Consider the following 22,906-nt stretch of genomic DNA (forward strand, 5'->3'; position numbering starts at 1 on the left):
AAAACGAGGCGGGCACCACTTCTAAGGTTCTAAGATAGTCGCAGGAAGACCCCTAAGGCTAGATCCTAACTCCTACGAGGAATACTAGACCTCACGAAAATTGAGGTCAACAGTCCCTAACAACATTCTTGTTTCATCCTTCGAGATGAATGACTTAGGATCTCTCTAGTACTTCTTAGAGGCATGGACTTGGCTCGATCCTCTCGGAACATTTATGTCTCAGCACAAATATGTAATTGATCTCTTGACAAAAAATAACTTTTTATATGCAAACTTGTTGACGTTCTTATGGATCCTAATGAAAAATTATTTGACATTCTCAATGATGTACTTGTCAACAAAACTCATTACTGACGTCTGGTGAAAAAACCTATCTACCTCGCTCATACTCGCCCTGACATATGCCACACAACTGAAATATGCATGGACCCTACGAGCATCACTGGATTCTTCATTACTTAAAAGGTACACCAGATTCAAGTTTTTTTTTCTCCCATTACACCTGATTGATTGTTGTTTATACAAATGTTGATTAGGTCAGATCAGTTCATGATCGACGTCCACCTCGGGGTATTACTCAATTGTATTGGACAATCTTGTCACGTGGAAAAACAAAAAACAATCTATAGTTGCCCGAAGCAATGTTGAAGCTGCTTCATCTCCTTAGAAATCTGTGAAACTCTCTGGCTACGCATCATACTCCACGAACTCCGTATGCCAACCTCCGTCCGCTGCAACTATTTTGTGATAATAAAACCGCAATCAATATTGCTCACAATCATGCACAACATGATCGTACCAAACATGCGAAGATTGACAGACAATTTATTAAAGAAAAAATTAAGTCCGTGAAGATTTGTGTTCGACATGTGCCCTCTAGTACTCAACTAGGAACATTCTCACTAGAATCTGCTTCGCCTTTTGTTCGATAACTTCAAGTCCAAGTTAAACATGACTGAAATCTATGCTTCTACTTGAGGGGAAGTATTAAATTATAAAAGATCCTTAAGCTGTTATTACTTATTATCTGCTCTTATTCCTTGATAATGTATTTCATATTTTACTTTATTCTATTTTTTTTTCTTTCCTAATCATTGTATTATGTTTTTTATCTCTTTCCTTTATTATGCCTATTGTAATTGAATTTAAATACTCATATCAATAAAATTGTGCTACTTTATTCTCAAATCTCACAAATAATAAATAAAATAAATTACAAGCCTGCAAGAACATAACTAGAGAGATTATCTGGAACCACTTGAAGCTCATTCTTTTCTTCAATTTTTTTCAATTTGTGTATCTAAGAGTTCAAAAAGCTTCATCATAATTTTTGAATATTCAGATGCATCGATGGACTCTATTTAGATGCATCGATGGACTCTATGAATGCAGTACTTGAATGATGAATTGATCAAAAAATGAATTATAGATCTTCTCTACAATCAATTCATCCAACTAGGACTGTCAAGAATGGCTCATTGCTCGATTCATTAAGTAGCTCATGTTAGATTAATTCGTTAAGCAAATGGGAATGGCTCGTTGCTCAATTCATTAAGTAGCTCGTGTTAGATTCATTCGTTAAGCAAATGAGTCGAACACAAATAATTTTTTTTGCGCTTGATATATAAAAAAACCAAACACGAACAAAAATTTGCTCGTTCATGTTTGACTCGTTTTGGCTCAAAATAATTAATAAAACTTAATAAAATAAAATTAAATTATGTTTAAAGAAATATTTTAAAATAAATAAAGTGGTTTAAATATTTTCTCTACCCTTAACATCGTATAGTTGTGACTAGGACTGCCAAAATGACTTGTTCGTGAGTAGCTCATGTTAGACTCGCTAAGCAAACAAGTCGAATACGAACAAAGTTTTTGTGCTCAATATATAAATGAGTCAAACACGAATATTGGTATCTTTTAACAAGCCGAGCACGAGCTGAGACTGAGCTCCCTCAAGCTCGGCTCTTTTACACCCCTACATCCAACAAATATAAAAGTGCATCTATTCTCTTCCCAATATTTTTTTATGATCATCTCTAACATTAATTGAAGTTCTTCTTCAAGTAGAGAAAATCTTTAACTTATGATAACTTGAGGGTCGAAAACCTGATCCATATTGTGCAATTGTCTCAGTCATATAATCAAAACTCTCCAATTTAACATTATTAAAAGAGATTTCTGCTTAATAAACCACCAAGCAATGTATTGTTTTATCCTTTCTCGGATACTCTTATCAATATTTTCTTTAATCTCCTTTTGTCTCATTTTCTTCCTTCTACCAATTTCTTCTTCAGGTTCTTTATATAAAAAATTATACATTGAAATTCTCTTTTTAAATATGTTTATGTTCTCTGATCCATAACTTGATTCAAATGTTCTTTTATCACGGTGCAAATACAGTTGAATATTTTCTTTTTTTTTTTTGAGAAAACCCAATGACAAATATCTTAAAAAGAAAGTAGGATACAGATAGATTGTGTTGGAGGACCCAAATACAGTTGAATATCTATTTCTTCATTATATCAACAACTTTCTTATCATCCTCCATATACAAACTCTATTTGGATTTTCTTACCCCTTCTTGATAAGCAAGCAGCTCTTCGAAGGTATTCTCTTTCATTTAATAACATTACTAACTTTTGACATATTGGAAGGACCAATAAAGTGCTCATTGGCTCGAGTTATACCTTCATTCCTCATCACAATAAATGCATATATTACAAAGAGTGCTAGATTCAAATTTGAATTTTGAATATTTCCAAGTTGAATTTTTTCTCTTCATTTTTGAATCAGTCGTACCAAAATTATTTTTTCATAAACAAATAAATTATTGATTACAATATACACAATAATAGAGAATATCCTTAATTATAAAGTTCTATTAGACCCAAATCATTATATTTATATATTTAACACTTACATTCTTATATATAAGGCGTTTAAATACATACCACCCAATTCTTATTGATGTACTAGAAAATAAAATTTTTAAAGCCTTACTAAGTGTTTGTTTGGGGTCGCTGCAGCTTATTGAATAATCTGCTGATAAGCTGATTAAAAATAATTTGTTGATAAGCTAGGTATGGTGGTTATTACAAATTTTTATTTTTTTTGGAAAAATCTGATCGCAGCCAGAAAACTGTCATCACACCTAGATAGGTGCGGTGTGAAAATGTTTTCAGCGTTTTGAAAATGCATAAACTGTCAAAAAGCAGTTTACCCAACAGACTAGGTGCATTTTCAAAATGTCACCGCACTAAATAAGCAGCCACAAATGGGCCATAACTGAATCAGTTGATATGCACCTCTAAAATTGATTGTCATCAGTTTAAAGAAAGTCATGATCACTTGGCATAAAAATGAAAATGAAGAAAAATTTAATTATAATGATTGAATTACCACTCTTACATTAAAAAAAGTAATTTCATGAATTAAGTTGTTGGAATTCTAGTCTTCTAGTATGTTTTTATTAGAAGAATGATTTATGGATGATATTATGAGATGATATGTTGCAAACAATATTAATGACCCTCTAAATATTTTAAAATAAAATTAAAAAATTGAAGCATGTAGAAGTTTATTTCTTATTTTTAAACAATTTAAGATGAAAATTTAGTGTAATTATGAGAAAATTAAAATAATGAGCTTAAAATTTTCATATCTCGTCGAGTATTAAATCTCCAAACAACAACAATAAGCTTTATCCCACTAAGCATCTGTTTGGAGCAGTTGCGGTTTATTTAAAAGTTGTTGCGCAACAACTGTGACAGAAAGCTGCTGCGGATAAATTAGTTGTTTTTTTTTTTTTGCAGTTTTAAAACATTTGTGCTACAGTTGTTTTGGAACAAATGATCATCTCACTCCTATACTAATGTTGTTTACAATAGAATTAATCTTGCTAGCACAATTCATATTTAAAAAACAAATATCCAGTTCGAACATTACAAAATAAAATAAGTCACCTCGCTAAACAGCAACACAACCACCAAAATAAAAAAAATAAACTACTAAAATAACAATTAATAATAATATAATATTATTTTTAAAATGAAGTTTGTGCATGTCACGAGATAAGTAATTTTCCAAGGAAACTCTCCACGTCCGATTACTCGGTCATGGAATCCTCTAACCCATCTGTTAACCTAAAGAAGTCACAGTTTTATGTTCTTCAGAACTTCAACACCAACTTATATGCATTTCTCAAATTCTTACTCAAATATCAAAACGATATCAGGTAAAGCAAAACACAAATCATCCTTTTGAGTGATATGTATTAATTATATCAATAAAACCAAAACCAACATAACAATTCCACAAATCAAATAGACTAAAACCGAATTGAAATCACAAAACACAAAGCAAATAGAGAGTTGTAGCCCCCAAAAAATAGAAAAAAAAGGTCACTGATGCCATGTATGTAGAAATCCCAAAAAAAGAAATCTTTGTGGAAACCATATGCCTAACTGAGCAAATCCACCAAGAATGGATGAGAGGTAGAGGATACCGGAGGAAGAAGAAAGCAAACGCAGGGAAACTCTCGTCACTAGTGTCAGCGAATGATGAAAAAGAAGAGGATAAAAAACCCTAGGCAGAGCAAATGCAGGACAAGGCCGAGCGGGAGGAGGGGGGTACGAGAGTAATAGTGAATCAAGTAATGCAAAATAGGTCCTCACCCAACGCGATGTGGATTATCCAGTGTGTTTAATGAAACACGCCCGCACCACAGGTTCCAAATGACACAAACTACTGCACATTGGCACACCGTAGAAGATAACTTGCACCAAACATACCCTAAGTGGGGTCGACTATATGAATCCTTTTTCTTACTATATGAATCCTTTTTCTTCATTGCGTCTAATTGAGTGTCATATTTTCACATAATTCTAATAGATTAAGATCATTTTTTATACAATATGCAAAAAGTCTTTTTAATTTTGCATTTGTCTTTCTTAACATAAGTTGAATCTAAAACACCTACTCTCCTAACCGGATCAAAAGATGGCCAGCATTTAATGTCCAAACCATCTAAAACGACTCTCTCTAATATTGTCCACCACAAGAGCTACTCCAACCCTATCACAGATACATTCATTTCACACTTTATCTAAGTGTCAAGCCAATTATCCACCTAGGCATTCTCATCTCAACAACACTTAACTTTGTTTTTTGTTTCTCTTTTAAAGGCCAACATTCTGCATTATAAAACAATGTAGGTCTCACCACAATCTTATAAAAATTTTCTTCAAGTCTAAGCGATACTTTTCGATCACACAATAGGCCCGATGCATTTTTCCACTTCAACCAACCAACTTGAATTCTACTAATAGCATCCCCATCTATATCACCATCACTTAGAAGAACAATAGACACTATATATTTAAAACGTTCATACCTCTAAATGATTTAATCACCCATATTTACAAATATGCCACTAGAGCTACTACAAAAATTACAAACGAAGGCTTTTAGACTCCAATGTAAACCTCCATAATTTAAGTTTTCCTAAACTCTTCCTCTAGCCTTATCCACAAGAAGGATATCATCAACGAAAAGCATACAACAAGATACATTCTCCTGTAAATGTCCAGTAACAGCATCCATAACTAAAGCAAAACGATATGGACTTAAAGCTGATCCCTCACGTAATCCAACTGAAATTGGAAAATACTTGGTCAATTTTCCTTCTGTTCGAACACATTTAACAACTCTAGTATTCATATCTTTAATAACTTGAATATAAGTCATATCAACACCTTTCTTCTCTAGGGACTTTTCTTGGAATCTTATTGTAAGTTTTTACTAAATCAATAAAATCATATGTAGATCCTCCTTTCTCTGTACTTCTCCATCAAACCTCTCAATAAATGTATAGCTTTCTTAGTAGACCCATCGACATAAATCTAAAATGATTATGAGAAATCTTTGTCACTTCTTAATCTATGTTCAATTATCTTTCTCATAATTTTAAAGTATGACACATCAACTTGAATCCTCTATAAATTGCACACTTGTGCATCCCCTTTATTCCTAAAAATGAGAACCAAAATACACTTCATCTACTCCTCAGACATCTTTTTAGTTTTTAGAGTAATTTTAAAAAGTTTAGTAAACCAAGAAACTCTCAGATCTCTTAAATATTTCCACACTTCAACTGTGAAATCATCAGGTCCCGTTGATTTTTCACCCTTCGTTTTCTATAAAGTCTCATCAACTTCTTCCTTACTAATCCGATGACAAAATAAAAAATTTTATTATTACTAACGATATTACGATAAATCATATTTTCATAAACTTCATTGAAAAATTTATCAAATTGCTCACCACCTATTAAAATTTTTTTCAAAATAGCTCTCCCACAATGTTGAATATCTTTCTCTAAGAAAAATTCTTTTTGATTTTTATTTTTAATAAACTTGAATTAAATCTTCTTTTTTCTCTTTGTTTGGCTAGTTTATATATATATCACCCACCCTCAGTATCTAATTTATTATAGAGATCATTAAAAGCAGAATTTTTATAAAGCAGAATTTTTAGCATCACAAATTATTTTCTTAGATTTCCTATGGGTCATCTTAAATTTTTCCTAGCTCTCTAAACTTTTACATTTAAACTAATTTTTATAACACTATTTATATTTTATCTTTTCTTGCACATTTTTATTCCACCACCAACTATTTTTATTTATAAAAATTTTTCCTTTTGATTCTCCAAGTTCATCTTCGGACATTTATTTAATAGTGCTTATTGTTTTATCCCACATAGAATTAGTTTCTTCATGAACATCCCTAATCTTAAAATCTTGAAGTTTAGTTATAAAAATATTTTTTTATGCCTTTTAGGTACCCCCATCTAATTCTATGACAGTGTTTCATTGTATTATTTATCTTACAATTCATTTTAAAATCTAAAATTAATAATCAATGTTGAGTACTTAAATTTTCACTTTGAATGATCTTACAATATTTACATTCTCGACAACCTCTTTTTTCATAAAGAAATAAATAATGTGTTTTATTAGATCAATGCTTATAAGTAATAATATGCTCTATCTCTTTTTTTAAATAAAGTATTAGAAAAAACAAAACTATACACTAAAGCAAAATCTAATATGCCCTCTTCATTAATCAATCCAAAAAACTTCTACCACCCTGCCAACATTTCCGTTTAAAACTCTTCTGATAAAAATTCTTTCTTCAAGATGTATAATTTGTATTAATTCTTCTATGTCATTCCAGAATTTTTCTTTTAAACCTATGTCAAAATCTACTTAAGGAGCATAACACTTACAACATTGAAAATCTTAATGTCAACAATAATCTTCAAGGCTATAGTTCTATTTCCAATTCCATTAATTTTTACAATATTATGTTTCATACTTTTATTTATTTTTTCACCTACGCCATTTTTAGCGTGACTCTAACCTGAATACCAAAGTTTAAAACTTAAGCTATCAATCTCCTTAACATTTTCTCCAAACCAATTGGTCTCTTAAGTACATATGATGTTTATATTTTTATGAATTTTAATGTCTACTAATTCCATTAATTTACCTGTGAGAGTACTTATAATACAAGATCATAAGCTAATATTAGCTTCATGGACTAACTTCTTTGTTTGCATCAGTCCGTGATGTCAGAACCTTTGTTTATGAAATCACCAAAATTCTATTAAAATTAAACATATATTTTGATAAGATATTTATTATAGTAAATAAGATATTTAGATAAATAAGATTTACAAAGAGAGGAAAGGTTTTATGTATAAAAATACACTCTCAATTAGTTTAATAATTTTAAATATATATATTAGACTTGAATCAGCTCAAAATTCTACTATGAATTAAGCCCATATCCAAAGAAAAGCAAACGATTATAATTTCACTATAGAATTCTCTTTAAGAAAATATTTAATTAATAAAAATTAAGAAAAAAGATATGTTTTTAATAAGTTTTAAATACATACCACTTAATTCAGTATTTTATTGAAGTTATTTGTCTTTAAGGAAAAAATATACATAATCACTTCAAGTAATTCAAACTGAATTAGTTACTTAAATTCAGTATTTTATCTTCTAAAATTAGCATGGCATGCATTTAAATATAAAAATTTAGGTGTTCGATATAAATTTTAAATACATAAGAGACGTATGATATGAATGTAAATTCCACTAAAAATTATGTAAATACATATATGAACTCATAAAAAGAACTATGAATTTATATAAAAATATATTATCTAATATATTAACTCCTTTATGCCAAATAGGCTGCGCATTTTACAGTTCACCTTGAAACGATACAGAGGTGTAGCATCGAAGGATGGACCTCTCGAAATCAATCAGCAACGAAGCATCGTTGCCTCCTCTCGAGTTGTTTCCTGCAGTCGTAGGCGTTGGCGTAAAATTGCGGCGAAGAAGGCATCAATTGAAGATTCGATCCCTAAGCTAAAAACACCGCAGCAACTTCCTGGTCCTTCAAACTGTAGGCTGCAGCCGAAGGTTTCGTGCTCCTTTGCAACACAAATAGGAAGAAAATATTTACTTTGCTCCTCCCTTGCACTCTCCCAATTTCTTGCCAGCTGCGCTCTAGATCGAATAACAGCTGCAACTTCTCAATTTAATAGAAGCTGCTGCGGGAAGCTGTTACGAGAAAGCTGGCTGTCTGTTCATTGCAGTTGTGTGAAAATAGTTGTGACGCAGCTGTTTCTGAAAAATTAATCATTCTGCCCCTCTAATATATTTGTATGCAACAGAACTGTGACGCCCATATATTTGATATTTTAGAAGCATAAATTCATTTCAAAATAACAAAAATTCAGATACAACGCTCACTAAACAGTGAGTACTAAAAGTGCTACAAAAAATAGAAAAAAACTACTAAAATTACAAGTAAAATAATGATGATATTGTTTTTAACATGAAGGCAATGGATGTTTCGTCCTAAAGTGCCCTCCAATGATTCTATCAATTCGATGATCACTTTTTAGCAGCATTAGAGGACAGTTTAGGAAGAGACAACCATCGTCTTCATGTTAAAAATAATATCATCACTATTTTATTTTTAATTTTATTAGTTTTTTATATTTTTCGTAGCACTTTTGGTACTCATTATTGAGAGGTGTATATGAACATTTATTATGTTTTGAAATGAATTTCTACTTCTGAAATATCAAATATACGGTTTCACAGTTCTGTTAAAAACAAATTTACAGAACAGGGGCGGAATGATAATTTTCCAGAAATAACTGCACCATAACTATTTTTACACAGTTGCAACAAACATACAACCAGCTTCCCCGAATCACCTTCTCCGAAGCAGTTTTCCCGCAGTAGCTTCCTAAGGCAGCGCAGCTGCAACTGAAAATCTGAGAAACTATAACTGCGCCAAACAGAGTGTTTGACTCACATTGAACTTCAAGTACAAAGCGTGCGCTTGCCCATTTCGCTGTGCACATCAAGCCCATAATCTAATATGGATCTACATTCTATACTAATAAACTGAGCATTTTAATAAAATTTATCCTTCTTACAATAAGATTTTGAGTATAGTTTAAATACATATTCAAAAGCACAACTTAAAATGTTATATGCTTATAACAAATTCAAATAAGTTTGTTTGCATATCACTTAGTTATATATTTATAAATGCTATCATACAACCACAAAAAAAATCTCATTTCCTAAGATGTTACCGTTAATTAAAAAAAAACTTCTTTAAGCGCACTTATCCTCAATGAGAGAACAATCAAATGGAAGATAAAATTGATAAAGTATATATTTTTTTCCTTGATGGTCCAGTCAATAATAAACATATATGGCAATAACTTGAACCCAATAAAATTAATATTTCAATAGCTAAAAACACTAGTAAATCCATACAAGGACAGAGAAATCCAAACTCCTTTGAAAGTTCGAAACTCAAAGCCCTTGTTAAGTACCCTTTCTTAATTTTCTAAAGATGGCCTTAATCAACCTATTAGTACATACTTAATTTCCAAAAAATCCTATAACTTAATACACATCATTCGAGAATCCCACACATAAAGCCTTTCTTATTAACGTTAACACCAATAAAATTTCGCAACTCTATTTGAGACATTAAGAAATAAGAATAAGAATTATAAAAGGGCGATGTTAAGAAATAAGAATTATAAAAGGGCGATGAAAAAAAAAAAGATGAAAGTCCTAAAAAAGAACCACATTTGGGAGATGATTGTGTTAATTAAAAAAAATGTAATAGGATATAATTGAATTTTTACATTTAGAAATAAAGTTAATGGAAGCCAAAAAAAATATAAAGCAAAATTAGTAATGAAAGAACATACACACTTCTTCAAAAGACTTTTTCTTTACAATATGTGCTTGGGTTGCAAAAGAAATGTGATTTGTATCTTAATCTCTTTGAGTACTAAATTTGAAGAGTCCATAGACCAGAATGATGTAATGATGCATTTCTTCGTGGTGATATAAAGTAAGTTTTCAGGATTCAGCTCCGTTTAAAAAAACCATGCATGCAAAGTAAGAAAGGTATTATGTAAGTTGAAACAATGTCCAAGAAAACAGCTTGAGAGATTCACAAAGCTATATGTGAAATGGGAATATAAACAAAGCCAACAAGACCATACAATCTTTTTAAATCACTGAACTGAAGGGATAGGGATAATATTTATAGTGTAAGTTGATTATATAATTATAACAGTGCTGATAATGAAGAAAAAAATATCCAAAATTCAATGCAAATTTTGAGAAAGACTGGGCTGATTTGAACTCCTATATCCTAATAAAAAGTCAACTCACTAACATATTCATCAAAGGGCATTGTAATCTTGCATTAAAAAATATTCAGAAAATTCTGGGAATGGAAGATCTCTACCAACTTTTAAGGGATAGTATTGAAGAATGCTTGGAATGAAGACAAACAAATCTAGCAAGATCGACAACAGACCAAATATTTGAGCAGGGAAGAAAAGAAAGCCGGAGGATCCATCATGGAATGATATACAAATAAAATGGAAAAAAATATAACCCATGAATTCTGATAAAGGAGGCATGGGTTTAACAAGAAGTAATTGGCGCATTAAGTGTTTTTTGGAATCAAAACTGTTGTAATTATATGATAAGATCAAATAATTGAGCTATCTATTCATCCCTCTATTTATGTTGAAGTATCAGTAAGAGCAAAAGACATCAATATTCAGCATCTAAATTGCTATTTATAACTCAATAATTGCTATAGAGAGGTATTACTTGAATGTGTGCAACAGGACTGGACCCAAGCAGAACAAATTGTCCTCCAAGCTCCATTGTTTGATATATCGCATGCCGGATAAGATGCACACCCTTCTGGGGCACAAGTCGTGTGATGCAACATACCTGTTAGGGAAAAGATTATTAATTTGACGCTTCTGAAAGAGAAATGCAATTAGTCTTCCTAATGAAATTGGGTCTGAAAACCAAACATTGCAACTAACAAACTACCAGAATACAGTTAAACATGGATTAAAAAGTTTAACAGTTTTTTTCAAATGTAAAGGTGGGACAATGTACGTTGAAGCATAGATGACTTAACTACAAGATGACTCAACTAAATTTCCTCATCAACTGAAATGAGAAAACATAATAAAGATAACACCACACTCATACATAACATAGAATAATTACACTGAGCATATAAGAAAGCATCTCACTCATGAACTCCATTAGCATCAACATCAACAACAGTAGGTTCTTTAGATTTACTACAAGTAAGGGCATAAACTTGAGATCGAACTGACTGTCATAGTTGACCTTGAGTAGGAGCTAAAGTTGTTGACTCTATCCTCCTTTGCCCACTTGAAGTTTTTTGAGGAGCTCCACCTAGTGAAATGTTTTTCTAAGGTTTTCTGACCAAGTGAAGGGCAGTCTAGCAAGGTGACCAGGCTGACGACACCACCAACGGTTTGTATTTGAGCCCATCAAACATTCACATTTATGTTGTTTTCTACATTTGGCAGAAAAACTACAATACTCCAAGTCGTGATGCTACAAAATACACTTGAAATGAACTTGAGCTACTTTTAAATGGATCCCTCCAATTGATTCACAGGCTCTCATTCATCAATATTCTTCCTCTTGTGTGTTTCCTTACACTTCTGAATAAGTGAAAAACAATCTCTACTCGTCTAGCCCACCCCACTAACACTGAATAAACATTAATTCCCAACGGCACCAAGATTGTCTGATCAAATTTTCAATCCAAACAGAAACCTATAATACTTCTCTTCTGCAGTAGCTATCAATTATGGTGCATACCTTGATAGTGCAGTGAACTCTGCTTTAGATTGCATGACTGTCTTCTCTCCTTACACTAACTTGATGAATTTATCTTCCATCCGTCTCTGAGCAAATAGCAATACAAACCACTCTTTAAAAAGCTCCACAAAATCCTCCCAACTCATCATCATATTGGGTATTTCCCTTAGCATGTCCTAACGTTGCCCACGCCATCACCTTTCAACATCTATATCCAACACAAAAGTAGCTAACAATATATTTTTTTTTTTCGTTCGGACATGTCATATTGTCTAATATATTTTTTATCCACATCAGTCGATTATATGTTTCAATTGGATCTTAAATTCCTTTGAATACAATTGAACGCAGGCCTTGAAATATCTTCAAGTACTTATCCACAACAATAGTATCGCTTTCAATCCATTATAATGCATCCTGAACTCCTGAATCAGTAAATTCATTGTCATCATCATTTGGATCAAGACGGAGGGTACTTACAACTGACAAGCAAATGACTGACCAACTGATCTGAGTACGAGACACATCCATCCATACATCAATCCATCCATCGATCCATCTAATTATATAATTAAATTATCACTATGATTTAATAACTTTAATTGATGTAAATAAATTAACTTGCTTGCACTTCTCTCTTAAGCGCATAAACAAGCCCAAAGTTCTTGCTAGTCTTCCTAACCTTAATTAACATAATTCCACATCAACATCTTAAATATATATAAATTTAATACATATAAAAATTATAGTAAACAACCTAAACACATACCTTCATCGGCTCGGTTTAGATCTTTTGGCACGTGCCACTTCCTCCCTTCTCCTCTAATTCCTCTCCTCTCACACCAAGCCCACACGACACATTCTCCCTTCCACACCTCAAATACATTTGTCATACTCGTGCTCCACCTATTCCTCAAAACCAAAAGCAAATAGAGCCTCCTATACATGAGAAATTAGCACCTTCACTGCAGCAACGACATTGTCTTCATTCGTATAGAAGCCTTAGGTGTCAACCCTAGGAGTGTGATGCCTCGTCTTTTACGACATGACTCACCTCCCTTCTATTCTCTTTCACATTGGAGTCACTCGATGCTTCATCTTTCGATTAATTAGGGCACGAGTTCTCCTCCTTCGCTCGAAGAGGCCACACAAGCCGACGAGACTCTTCTTCCACTTCTTTCTTCCACAAGATGCCCATGATATCTTCTCCTAGAAGCAGTAAAACCTTTCGTAAACTCTAGGGTTTCTCCTTTAGCTTTGAGGCATCGTCTTCTCTTTTCTCACTCAAAAAATGGTTTTCACAGCAAGGTATGACTCTTCCCTCCCTTCTGCTCTAGTGTTCTCTGCCTCTGTCCCACTGTCTCTCGCTCTCTAACTCTCGCTTGCTACTCTAATACAGTTGAACATGAGAGGAAATGAGGGATAAGGCCTCCATTTAATTCACTCGCATATATATATATATATATATATATTTTAGGAAAGGAGCTACTCATGACTTCTTACGCGTTAATATCTAAAGGCGGTTACAAAATATTGGAGGGAAAGATGGTTCCACTAAAAATAAAGAGAATACATATAATCCTAGGGGTTCCTCCTTCCGCATTACAACTCCACCCAAAAAAGAAACAAAGAAAAAACAAAGGTAAATGTAAACCAAAAGTATATGTATCCAACCAAAACGTATACCCAAAAAGTGAAGTATACCTCATATGAACATGCATAAAAAATGAAACAAATGTAGCACAAGTTGCAAGCAAAAAACAGACGTCTTGAAAGCTGGAAAAAGCACCAACGAGCAAGTCCCAAAATTCAAAAACTTGCTGCTCAAAAACTGTGAAAACACCAAACAAACAAGAAAACAAGTGAGCAATAAAGAAAGATAATGTTCCACGATCTTCCAACCCCCCTTCGAGAAATGCATATAACAAATAAGGAGCCACGGTCCAATCCAAAAGAAAGAGTGAAAGCCTCGTATAAATTTGAAGACATGAGCCTCCATATCGAAAATAACAAGCCCATTCACAGAAAAAAAAGGTAGAGTTGGAGCAGTGAGCTTAATTTCCAATATCCAATCTCACTAGTATTCCCAGAAATATTACTGCAATAAATCTGTGACCACGAAACCCCCCCCCAAGCCAAAACCCGACGCAAGACCCATCTGCAAGGCCACCAAAGTTTATTAGAGTCAACCTGCCCAACCATAGCCAAAGTAAGGAGCCCTGGGCCTCCCAAGTTATTCATCTCATACGAGGCAATGGAGCCTTGAGCCTCCATGCTAGTATTATAAAATCATCCATCATATGAAGCATAAATAGATGCCACCTGCTCCACAGAAAAGCGGGCAACCAAAGCACCCCAGAGATAAATAAAAAGGAATAAAAACAGCCCAAAGAAGAGTCTGGGCCGAAACAAACCACCCAGCAAAAGAAAATAAGTTAAGAGGAATCATCCCTACGAATATAAGGAGCATCGATGTTGTCACAAACCAGCAGAGTGTGTAAAGAGGGGAGGGAGTAGATCCCACCCTACAAATATCAGTGGAGCTACCTAAATTGGCAAAGCCAATTAGTAGGTTAGTTCCCCTCCCGGTAATTGAAACTCCACATGACATTCATATTGAAGATTAAACATTTAATCCTCTTTATATAATAAAGAACCAAGAGGTCTCGGCACCATTTGCCAAAATATCAATCAATATGCAATTATCACATTCAAAAATAATAAAATGTCAGCTGAGAGCGTGAGTCATAATAGCAGCCGTTAAAATGTCCCTAGCCTCAGCCTCTATGATAGCAGCCCCTAGCCTCAGCCTCTATGGAAGTATCAGCATATCAAGGATATGAGAAGAAAATAATATAGTTCCCTGCATAGTTTCTAGCAATGCCCCCACAACCAGCACTGTTGACTTTCCAACTCCCATCTGTGTTAAACTTAATCCACCCCCTAGGAGGAGGCCGCCATCTAACCAAAATTGGTGGATGAGGGAGCCTCCTCTCATCCAAATCCGTATGCCCCATAGAAAAAAAATAATTGATGCTTGAAAAGAAACTTTTTTTAAAGCTCCCCATTCCCCACAGCTTATTAATGTAGGCAATAATATTAGTAAAAACCATCATACCCTGAATGGCCTTACCTTCATGAATAATCTCATTACGAGCCACCCAGATAAACCAATATATGATGTAAGGGTAAATTTGTAAAAAATGTTTCTGCTTGCGGTTCGGATTGCAAATCATGGTAGTGAGCAAAAGATTCCTCTTAGGAGTGACGATATTATCAAACCACAAACCAACCTTACTTCATATAGATAGTGAAAAGGGACAAGAGATGAAAATATGTTCTATAGTCTCCTCTACCAAATTACACAAACAACAACGAGAGGCTATTTTCAAACCTTTCAACTTTAATATATCATCACATGGTATTATAGAATGGAAAATGGGCCACGCCAGTAAAGACATGGAGGGAGTTAATGCCCAACTCCACACCACTTCACCCCAAGGGAGTTTTTGAAAATCATGTAAAGAGGCATATAAAGATTTAGTAATGGAGCTAGTCATGAGAAATTTCAAAGTAAGAGTATCTTGCAAATAAGGGTCAAAAGAAATAGTGAAAATGAACATAGCTCCCTCCATCACTAAAATGCTAGTGAAAAGAGGAAAATTCCAATGGTCATCTACCCAAGTAAAAGTTAAGAGAGCTAGTGAAAATAAAATAAATATTTATTTGCCGCCTACCATAACTCTTTGGTTGGTAGAATTTGTAAGATCTCTGGTGTCACGGGTTCGATTACGCCTTTGTGCAGGATGGAATTCTTGGTCGGGATATAATTTTAAAGCTAGTTATTACAATTATCCCAACAACCTAAGTTCTTTGAGATTGATGGCATTGTTTTCAATCAACAAAAAATGACCTCTCGGTCAAACAAAAGAACCTACCACCCTCAAAAGACACTTGGCTCACTAAGGAGATAGAAAAGATAACTGCATGCTTGGTTGATGAGTGCATTGACTTTAACTTTCAAGCGAAGAATTCTTTTAGGCTTGGGGATAACACAAGACAAAGCAAAAGGCCAATAATTAGATCCAAGGCTATAAATAATAATAATTCTTATTAATTTTATTCTTTTATTTACTTTCATGTCAAAAAATAAGAGTGAGGCAATATATATTATTTGGAGAGAATATTTTAATATTTAAATTTATTTTTTAAAGCATACAAATCAACCCAAATTAAGGATTCAAGAAAATAACCCAAAAATTTAATTGTGCCTTTAATTTGAAGTGGTGTTATTTGTTTCCAAATATAGAGAGATTTTAAGGGAAGGCTACTATCATAGCCTTTCAACAAATTTTAAAGGATATTTTCGTATAATTCCTTTAATTTTTTATTTTTTATTTGTTTTTTTTAACACTTCATAGGTCATTTATAACCCATTGATATAATGGAAAATAGCATTGATCTCCTGCTAAATACTTAACGTCTACAGGGAGGTGGAATTGCCAAGTTTATAAACCCAAAAATACCATTGTATTTCTTGTTTTATATTCTTCCACATCTTCACCACCTTTCTAAAGATTTAAGCAATTTAAAAGTCACCAAACTTGAGCTTTACACCCTCCACAAAACCCTAATTTGTATCGTCCATTTGCTTTAATCAATTCGCTTAAAAAATTCATAAATTCCAAATCACACATCTAATTGACTTAAAACTATCTCCATTAGTTAGCTAACAGCCCCTCTTCCATAAAAAAAAAATTATAATAAAAAAAAAAATCGAGCAAAGTGCTGAAATAGTGCCTTGGTTATTTAGATAAGGTCATTTTTAGTCCTAGAGTTTATAGAGGTGTCATATTGGTCACCGGATTTATTAAATAGGGGGCTCTAATAGTCAACCATAGGGACTATGTTAACCCCATTAAAAAGTTTAGGACTAAAAAGGCCATGTGTAAATAATTGAGGACTATTTTCACACTTCATTAAAAAAAAAAATCAGACAAACTATTACAAGAAAAGTTCAACCATAAGTCTGTCCCAAATCACAAAACTAGTGAATCTTTTTATTAGTCTTCCAACAATCCCAAAACTTCCAACTCAATTCCAACAACCTTTCAAAATCCTTTAACAAAATCCCCATCCATAAAACAAATTTTAAAAGATGCACAAAGTTGAGACTGTCTTGCTGCTCCGCCAAGCATGATAAGTGGGCTCATATACAAAATGGATTTGTAGCTTGAAAATCTTTTAAGTAATAAAATTTAAAGCTTTTCAACTTTAGTCCGCCCAATAAGTTTTATATTAATGGAAAAATGAAACTGCTAATGTCCATTTAAGAAAAAACTGGAAATTAAAAAATACTTCAATCTCACAAAAGTTCCGCAAGCTTGCAAGGGTGCTCCAATCATATTTATACTCAATCAATCACAACTTAAAAGACATACCATTGGTTGAAAAGCATCGGCGGAAGACAGCTCCAGCTGCATTCTCAGTGCACTCTTGTTCTCTGTTTTACCCTGAAGGTCATCAGAACTGTACTGCACTGGAAGAATAATATCAGTAGAAGGATTCCAAGAGTCTGTATCAATTCCATTAAGCACTCCAACAAATTTTTTGGAATGCACACGTAAAGTTTCATGGAGGCCGCGTCCACCCTGTCATATAAATACAAAAAATATCACAATCCAAGCTATTATAAGAAGCAAAATAGGCATCCCCATGTAGCTATGCGGAGTCATATCATCATGGCCATGACTTTTGAGTTACACCATTAAAAATGTGAATAAAAACAGCTCGTTCTCTCTTTTTTTTCCAATTGAAAACTTATGTTACATATTTATATACATTCCAATCTCTATAGATTAGGAATATTTGAATATTCCTAATAGAGGAAAGATCCTGCAATTATATCTCATCAAATTAAGTTATTTAATATAGAGCATACATCTATTAAATTTCCAATAAGCAAGCTTCATAATATACAACAATTAGATTTATTACTTTCCATATAACTCCCCCTTAAGCTGGAGTATAAATATGTATCATGCCTAGCTTGTTACAATTATAAGTGACTCTAAATCCATTAAGGGTCTTTGTGAAGATGTCCCCAAATTGTTCACCAACCTAAATTTACATGAGTTTTAGAAATCAATTTTTGTTGAATCTTTTTTATAAACAAATGTCAATCTATCTCAATATGCTTAAATCTTTCATTAAAGACAGAGTTTGAAGCAATATGAATTGCAGTTTGGTTCTCACACCACAACTTTGTTGGAACTATCATCTTAAAACCTATTTCAGTCAAGCATTGGAAAACTAGCATCAATTCACTCAGAGCTTATGTCATTGCTCGATACTCAGATTTTGCACTAGATCACGACACTACATTGAGTTGCTTACTTTTCCATGAGACCAAATTACCACAACAACAACAAAAAATCCAGCAATCGATTTGTAATCTATCTTAGAACTTGCCCAATTTGTATCAAACAAATATTCAATATTTCTATACTCATGATTCTGATATAAATTACCTTGTCCAGAGCTCCCTTGAGATAAGATAATATATGTTTCAAGGCTGACCAACGATTGACTGTGGTGGAAGCCATGAATTGAATTACAGTGCTAATTGTGATGCAGTTTAATTTTCCTACAAATTTCAAATAACATTCAAGTTCATTAAAAGGCTCTCCATCCTCATCAAGTTGATGAATAGAAAGTAACGAAGTACTGCATGGTTGAGATAGAATCCAAAACATAACTTCCTTGAGATAAAAAGATACTCTTCTTGCTCCTTCATACCTCACTCCCCAAGTACTTCAAGGAATCCAGACCCTTAGTGTTAAACTGATTTTGAAGAAATGATTTCAATGATAAAATTCTCTGCACATCGCTTTTAGTAATAATAATGTTATCAACATAAACCACCAATAAAATAATCCAACAAACAGATTGCTTGTAGATTAAGTGATCACTTTATTTTTCCGCATCCCAAACTCTTTTATTACTCGCTAAATTTTCCAAACCATACCCGAGGACTTAGCTTCAATTCATATACGACTTACGAAGATCACATCCCCCCCCTCCCCCGGCCCCACGAGCAATAAGCCCAAGAGGTTACTCCACGCACCCCTCTTCTAAAAGATCACCATGACATTCTTCACATAATTTTGGTGCAATAAGCAATCATTCATTACGACCAAAGATAAAAATAAGCAAACAAAAATCAACTTTACAGGATAGAACCAGTCAAGTAGTCAATCCCAAAAGTTTTAGATGACCCTTAACAACCAACCGAGCTTTTCAATGAGCTAAAGATCCATCAGAACGAAACTTAACTGCAAAGACTCATTTAAAGTTTAACGGTTTTCTTGTCATAATATAGTTCAACTAGTTCCCAATATCCATTTTAGGTTAGGCATTATTTCATCAAGCATCACTCCCATTACCCAGATTAGGATAGGGCTTGTTGAATATATTTCAGGACCTCAACAGAGTCAAGAGAGCAATAAAAGAGCAAGAAGTAGAAGATAGCTAGTTATAGTTAATGCAACGGGAAATGGGATGGGCGTGTTGACATTTACCTCGTCGAAGAGCAACAGATAAATCGAAGTCATTGGTGATAGGAATCTCACAACGAACAATTACCAACTTTACGGGGGTTTAGAAATAATTAGAAACTAAACCACATCGTGAAATAATGGGATCGTACAAATTCGATAAATAACTGAAATAAAAATTGAAACAAAATCACAATCAAAATAAACAGAAAAACACACGAGAATTTGCGTAGAAATACCTGAGAACTAGAAAAAACCGCAGAGCCACACCAATAGAAATTTTCACTATGAAATTCAGAAGGTTTTATAAAGAACTCAAAAATTTTCTCTTCATACACAACGAAAGCTTACAGAACTCGCTCTATAATATTTCATCTCCAATCCGACGCAAAATCACATCAAATCACTGAAATCCACCTCCTCGACACTCCTCACATTCACCGGGATGCTCATCGAAGAATATCGAAGGAAAAAATAGCAAATCTACTATTTTTTTGTTGCTCAAATTTAGGATTAAAACCAAATTTCGCTTGCAAACCGCTCGTGGCTCTTAGGCGCTCAGATGTGGGGGCTAGGCGTCAGGCCCTCCGTTCGACACCTAATAATGGGCACCTAGGTGTCAATAGACAGGCGCATAGGCGCCAACCCCTCTGAATTTGGGCGCATATGAGCCCAAAGCCGATGCCCAGGCGTCGACCCTACAGTGAACTGCGCCTAGCGAGCGCTTGAGCGCCCACAGTCGGCGCCTATGTGTCGGCTCCCTACATTGTTACCACAGATCATAACAATCTTCCACTTGGAGAAAAAACACCGAGCACCAGTTCTTTGTACATGTACCTACATCTGAATCGCCTTCATAGTCACTTACTGTAGTCATGTGACCTTCATGAAACCCAACTAAAGTCAAACATAGTTTTAGTTTCTCGATAGTCACCTTCATTAACATATCCACAGAATTCCAAGTTGTATATATCTTCTCCAGAAATAACTGCCCATCTTCAAGAAGAGAGCAAATGAAATGATACCTGAGCTGGATGTGTTCCGTCTTGGTATGAAAAACAGCGTTCTTAGCAAGATGAATCGCACTCATACTATCAATGTAGAGTTTTCCAATCCCTGCTCCTTGCCCAATTCTGTCAAGAAATTTTGTACCCAAATCATCTCTTCGCTAGCATTAGTTACGGCAACATATTCGACCTCCTTAGTTGAAAGTACAACAATCTTCTGTAACCTGGAAACCCAACTCACAGCTATGTCCCCTAATGTGAAGATATATCCCTTGTACTTCTTCTACTGTCCACATCTCTTGTCAGATCTGAATCTACAAAACTCTGTAGATTGATCCCTGCACTTCCATAGCAAAGTGCCCTATTAATAGTTCCATTAAAATACATGAGGATCCACTTCAACACCCCCCGATGGTGCATGCCTGGATTGCTAGTATACTTGCTGACCACTCTCATGCAATATCTGGCCTGGAACAAAAATCATCGCATACATCAAACTTCCAGCTGATGAAGCATACAGAATTCTTTCCATATGTGCTTGCTCTCCTTCAGAGTTTGGTGATAGCTCCTTCTATAGTTTGAAGTGACTACCTAAGGGAGTGCTAATTGGTTTCGCATCACTCATATTGAACCTCTGTAAGATCTTCTCAACATACTTTATCTGAGATAACTTCAGTGTTCCTACACTCCTGTCCATGTTGATTCTCATCTCGAGGATCTTCTTAGTTGGACATAAATTATTGATCTCGAACTCACTTGATAACTATTTCTCCAAGTCCCTGATTTTCTTCATATTTGCCCCTGGAATCAACATGGCATCCACAAACAAAAGAAAAAAAAATAAAACATTTAACAAATTGTTTGATGAAGCAACGGTGGTCTACCTGGCACTTCACGTATACATTATCTGACATGAACCTGTCAAACATTCCGTACCACTATCTCAGGGTCAACTTCAAACCATAGTAGTTCTTCTTCAATTGCAGATCAAACTTTCTTTGCTTGGAACCTTTTAACCTTTTGGTTGCACCATATATAGCTCTTCCACCAGATCTCCATGTAAGAAAGCTATTTTTACATCCATCTATTCCAGATGTAAATCTTCTTCTGCTACCAAACTTAGCACAAGCCTGACAATCATCATCTTCACCATGGGAGGAAGATCTCTGAGTAATCCACTCCTTCCCTCTACTAGAAACCATTTGCAACAAGTATTGTCTTGTAGCATTTGGTATCATCTAACTCCTCTTTCAACCTGCAGATCTACTTATTGTGCAGTGATTTTTTGTCATTTAGTAGTATCGTCAAATCTCAAGTTTGATTTAACTCCAACAAATGCATTTCTTCATCCATGATAAATTCTTACTCCCTTGAACCTTCAACACTAGTGGCCTCCTCAAAACACTTCGATTCACCATTATCAATTAACAACAAACAGTGCAAAGAAGGAGAATACCTTTGTATAAGTTGTTTTACTTGCTGGATCTTCTGACTTTATAGCAGGTGAGTGACGAGCTTCCAATGCTCCTGATTGATCACTACTTTCTCTATCTTTCTGATCACCAGTATCAACTATCTCCAAATATATGGATTCTTCAGAAGTAGCTGACGAAATATCTCGAGTTCTTAACCCTATCTTTGTATATCTCTATTTCGTTAAATGTGACGACCCTGATCCTTATGAATTTCTGACTCTGGTAATCCCAAAAATTATATTCAAATTCATCTGAGTCATATTCAATAAAGGTGCACTTGACAAATTTTGAGTTAAGCTTGCTCTTAGACCCTGTATCAACAATGCACGTATGCAGAACACCCAAATACTCTTAAATGGGATAGACATACCTTTTTGTCACTCTAGACTACTTCAGGTAAGCCTTCCTCCAAAGATATTGATGGACTACGGCTAATCAGATAAACTGCGGTGTTAACTGCTTCAGTCAAAAACTGTCTGGGCAAGTCTGCATGCAGCATCATTCTCCTAACACGTTCCGTGATTGTTCTGTTCATACGCTCGGCTATAACATTCTCCTGCAATGTCCTTGAAATAG

The 22,906-nt window shown here is 34.1% G+C and overlaps 1 protein-coding gene across 2 annotated transcripts in view; it reads right to left on the reverse strand.

The window, feature by feature from the left end:
- The window catches only part of LOC110022663 (probable starch synthase 4, chloroplastic/amyloplastic), a gene marked incomplete at its 3' end in the record, with an annotated part of 72,901 nt that overhangs the window by 18,586 nt on the left and 31,409 nt on the right, over window positions 1–22,906 (reverse strand). For both annotated transcript variants that reach the window (XM_020721724.1, XM_020721723.1), the window contains 2 exon segments: window positions 11,249–11,374; window positions 17,734–17,943. In XM_020721724.1, coding sequence (XP_020577383.1) covers window positions 11,249–11,374; window positions 17,734–17,943 — 336 coding nt within the window.

Source organism: Phalaenopsis equestris, unplaced genomic scaffold, assembly GCF_001263595.1.
Source record: "Phalaenopsis equestris unplaced genomic scaffold, ASM126359v1 Scaffold000202, whole genome shotgun sequence".
Lineage (NCBI taxonomy): Eukaryota > Viridiplantae > Streptophyta > Magnoliopsida > Asparagales > Orchidaceae > Phalaenopsis > Phalaenopsis equestris.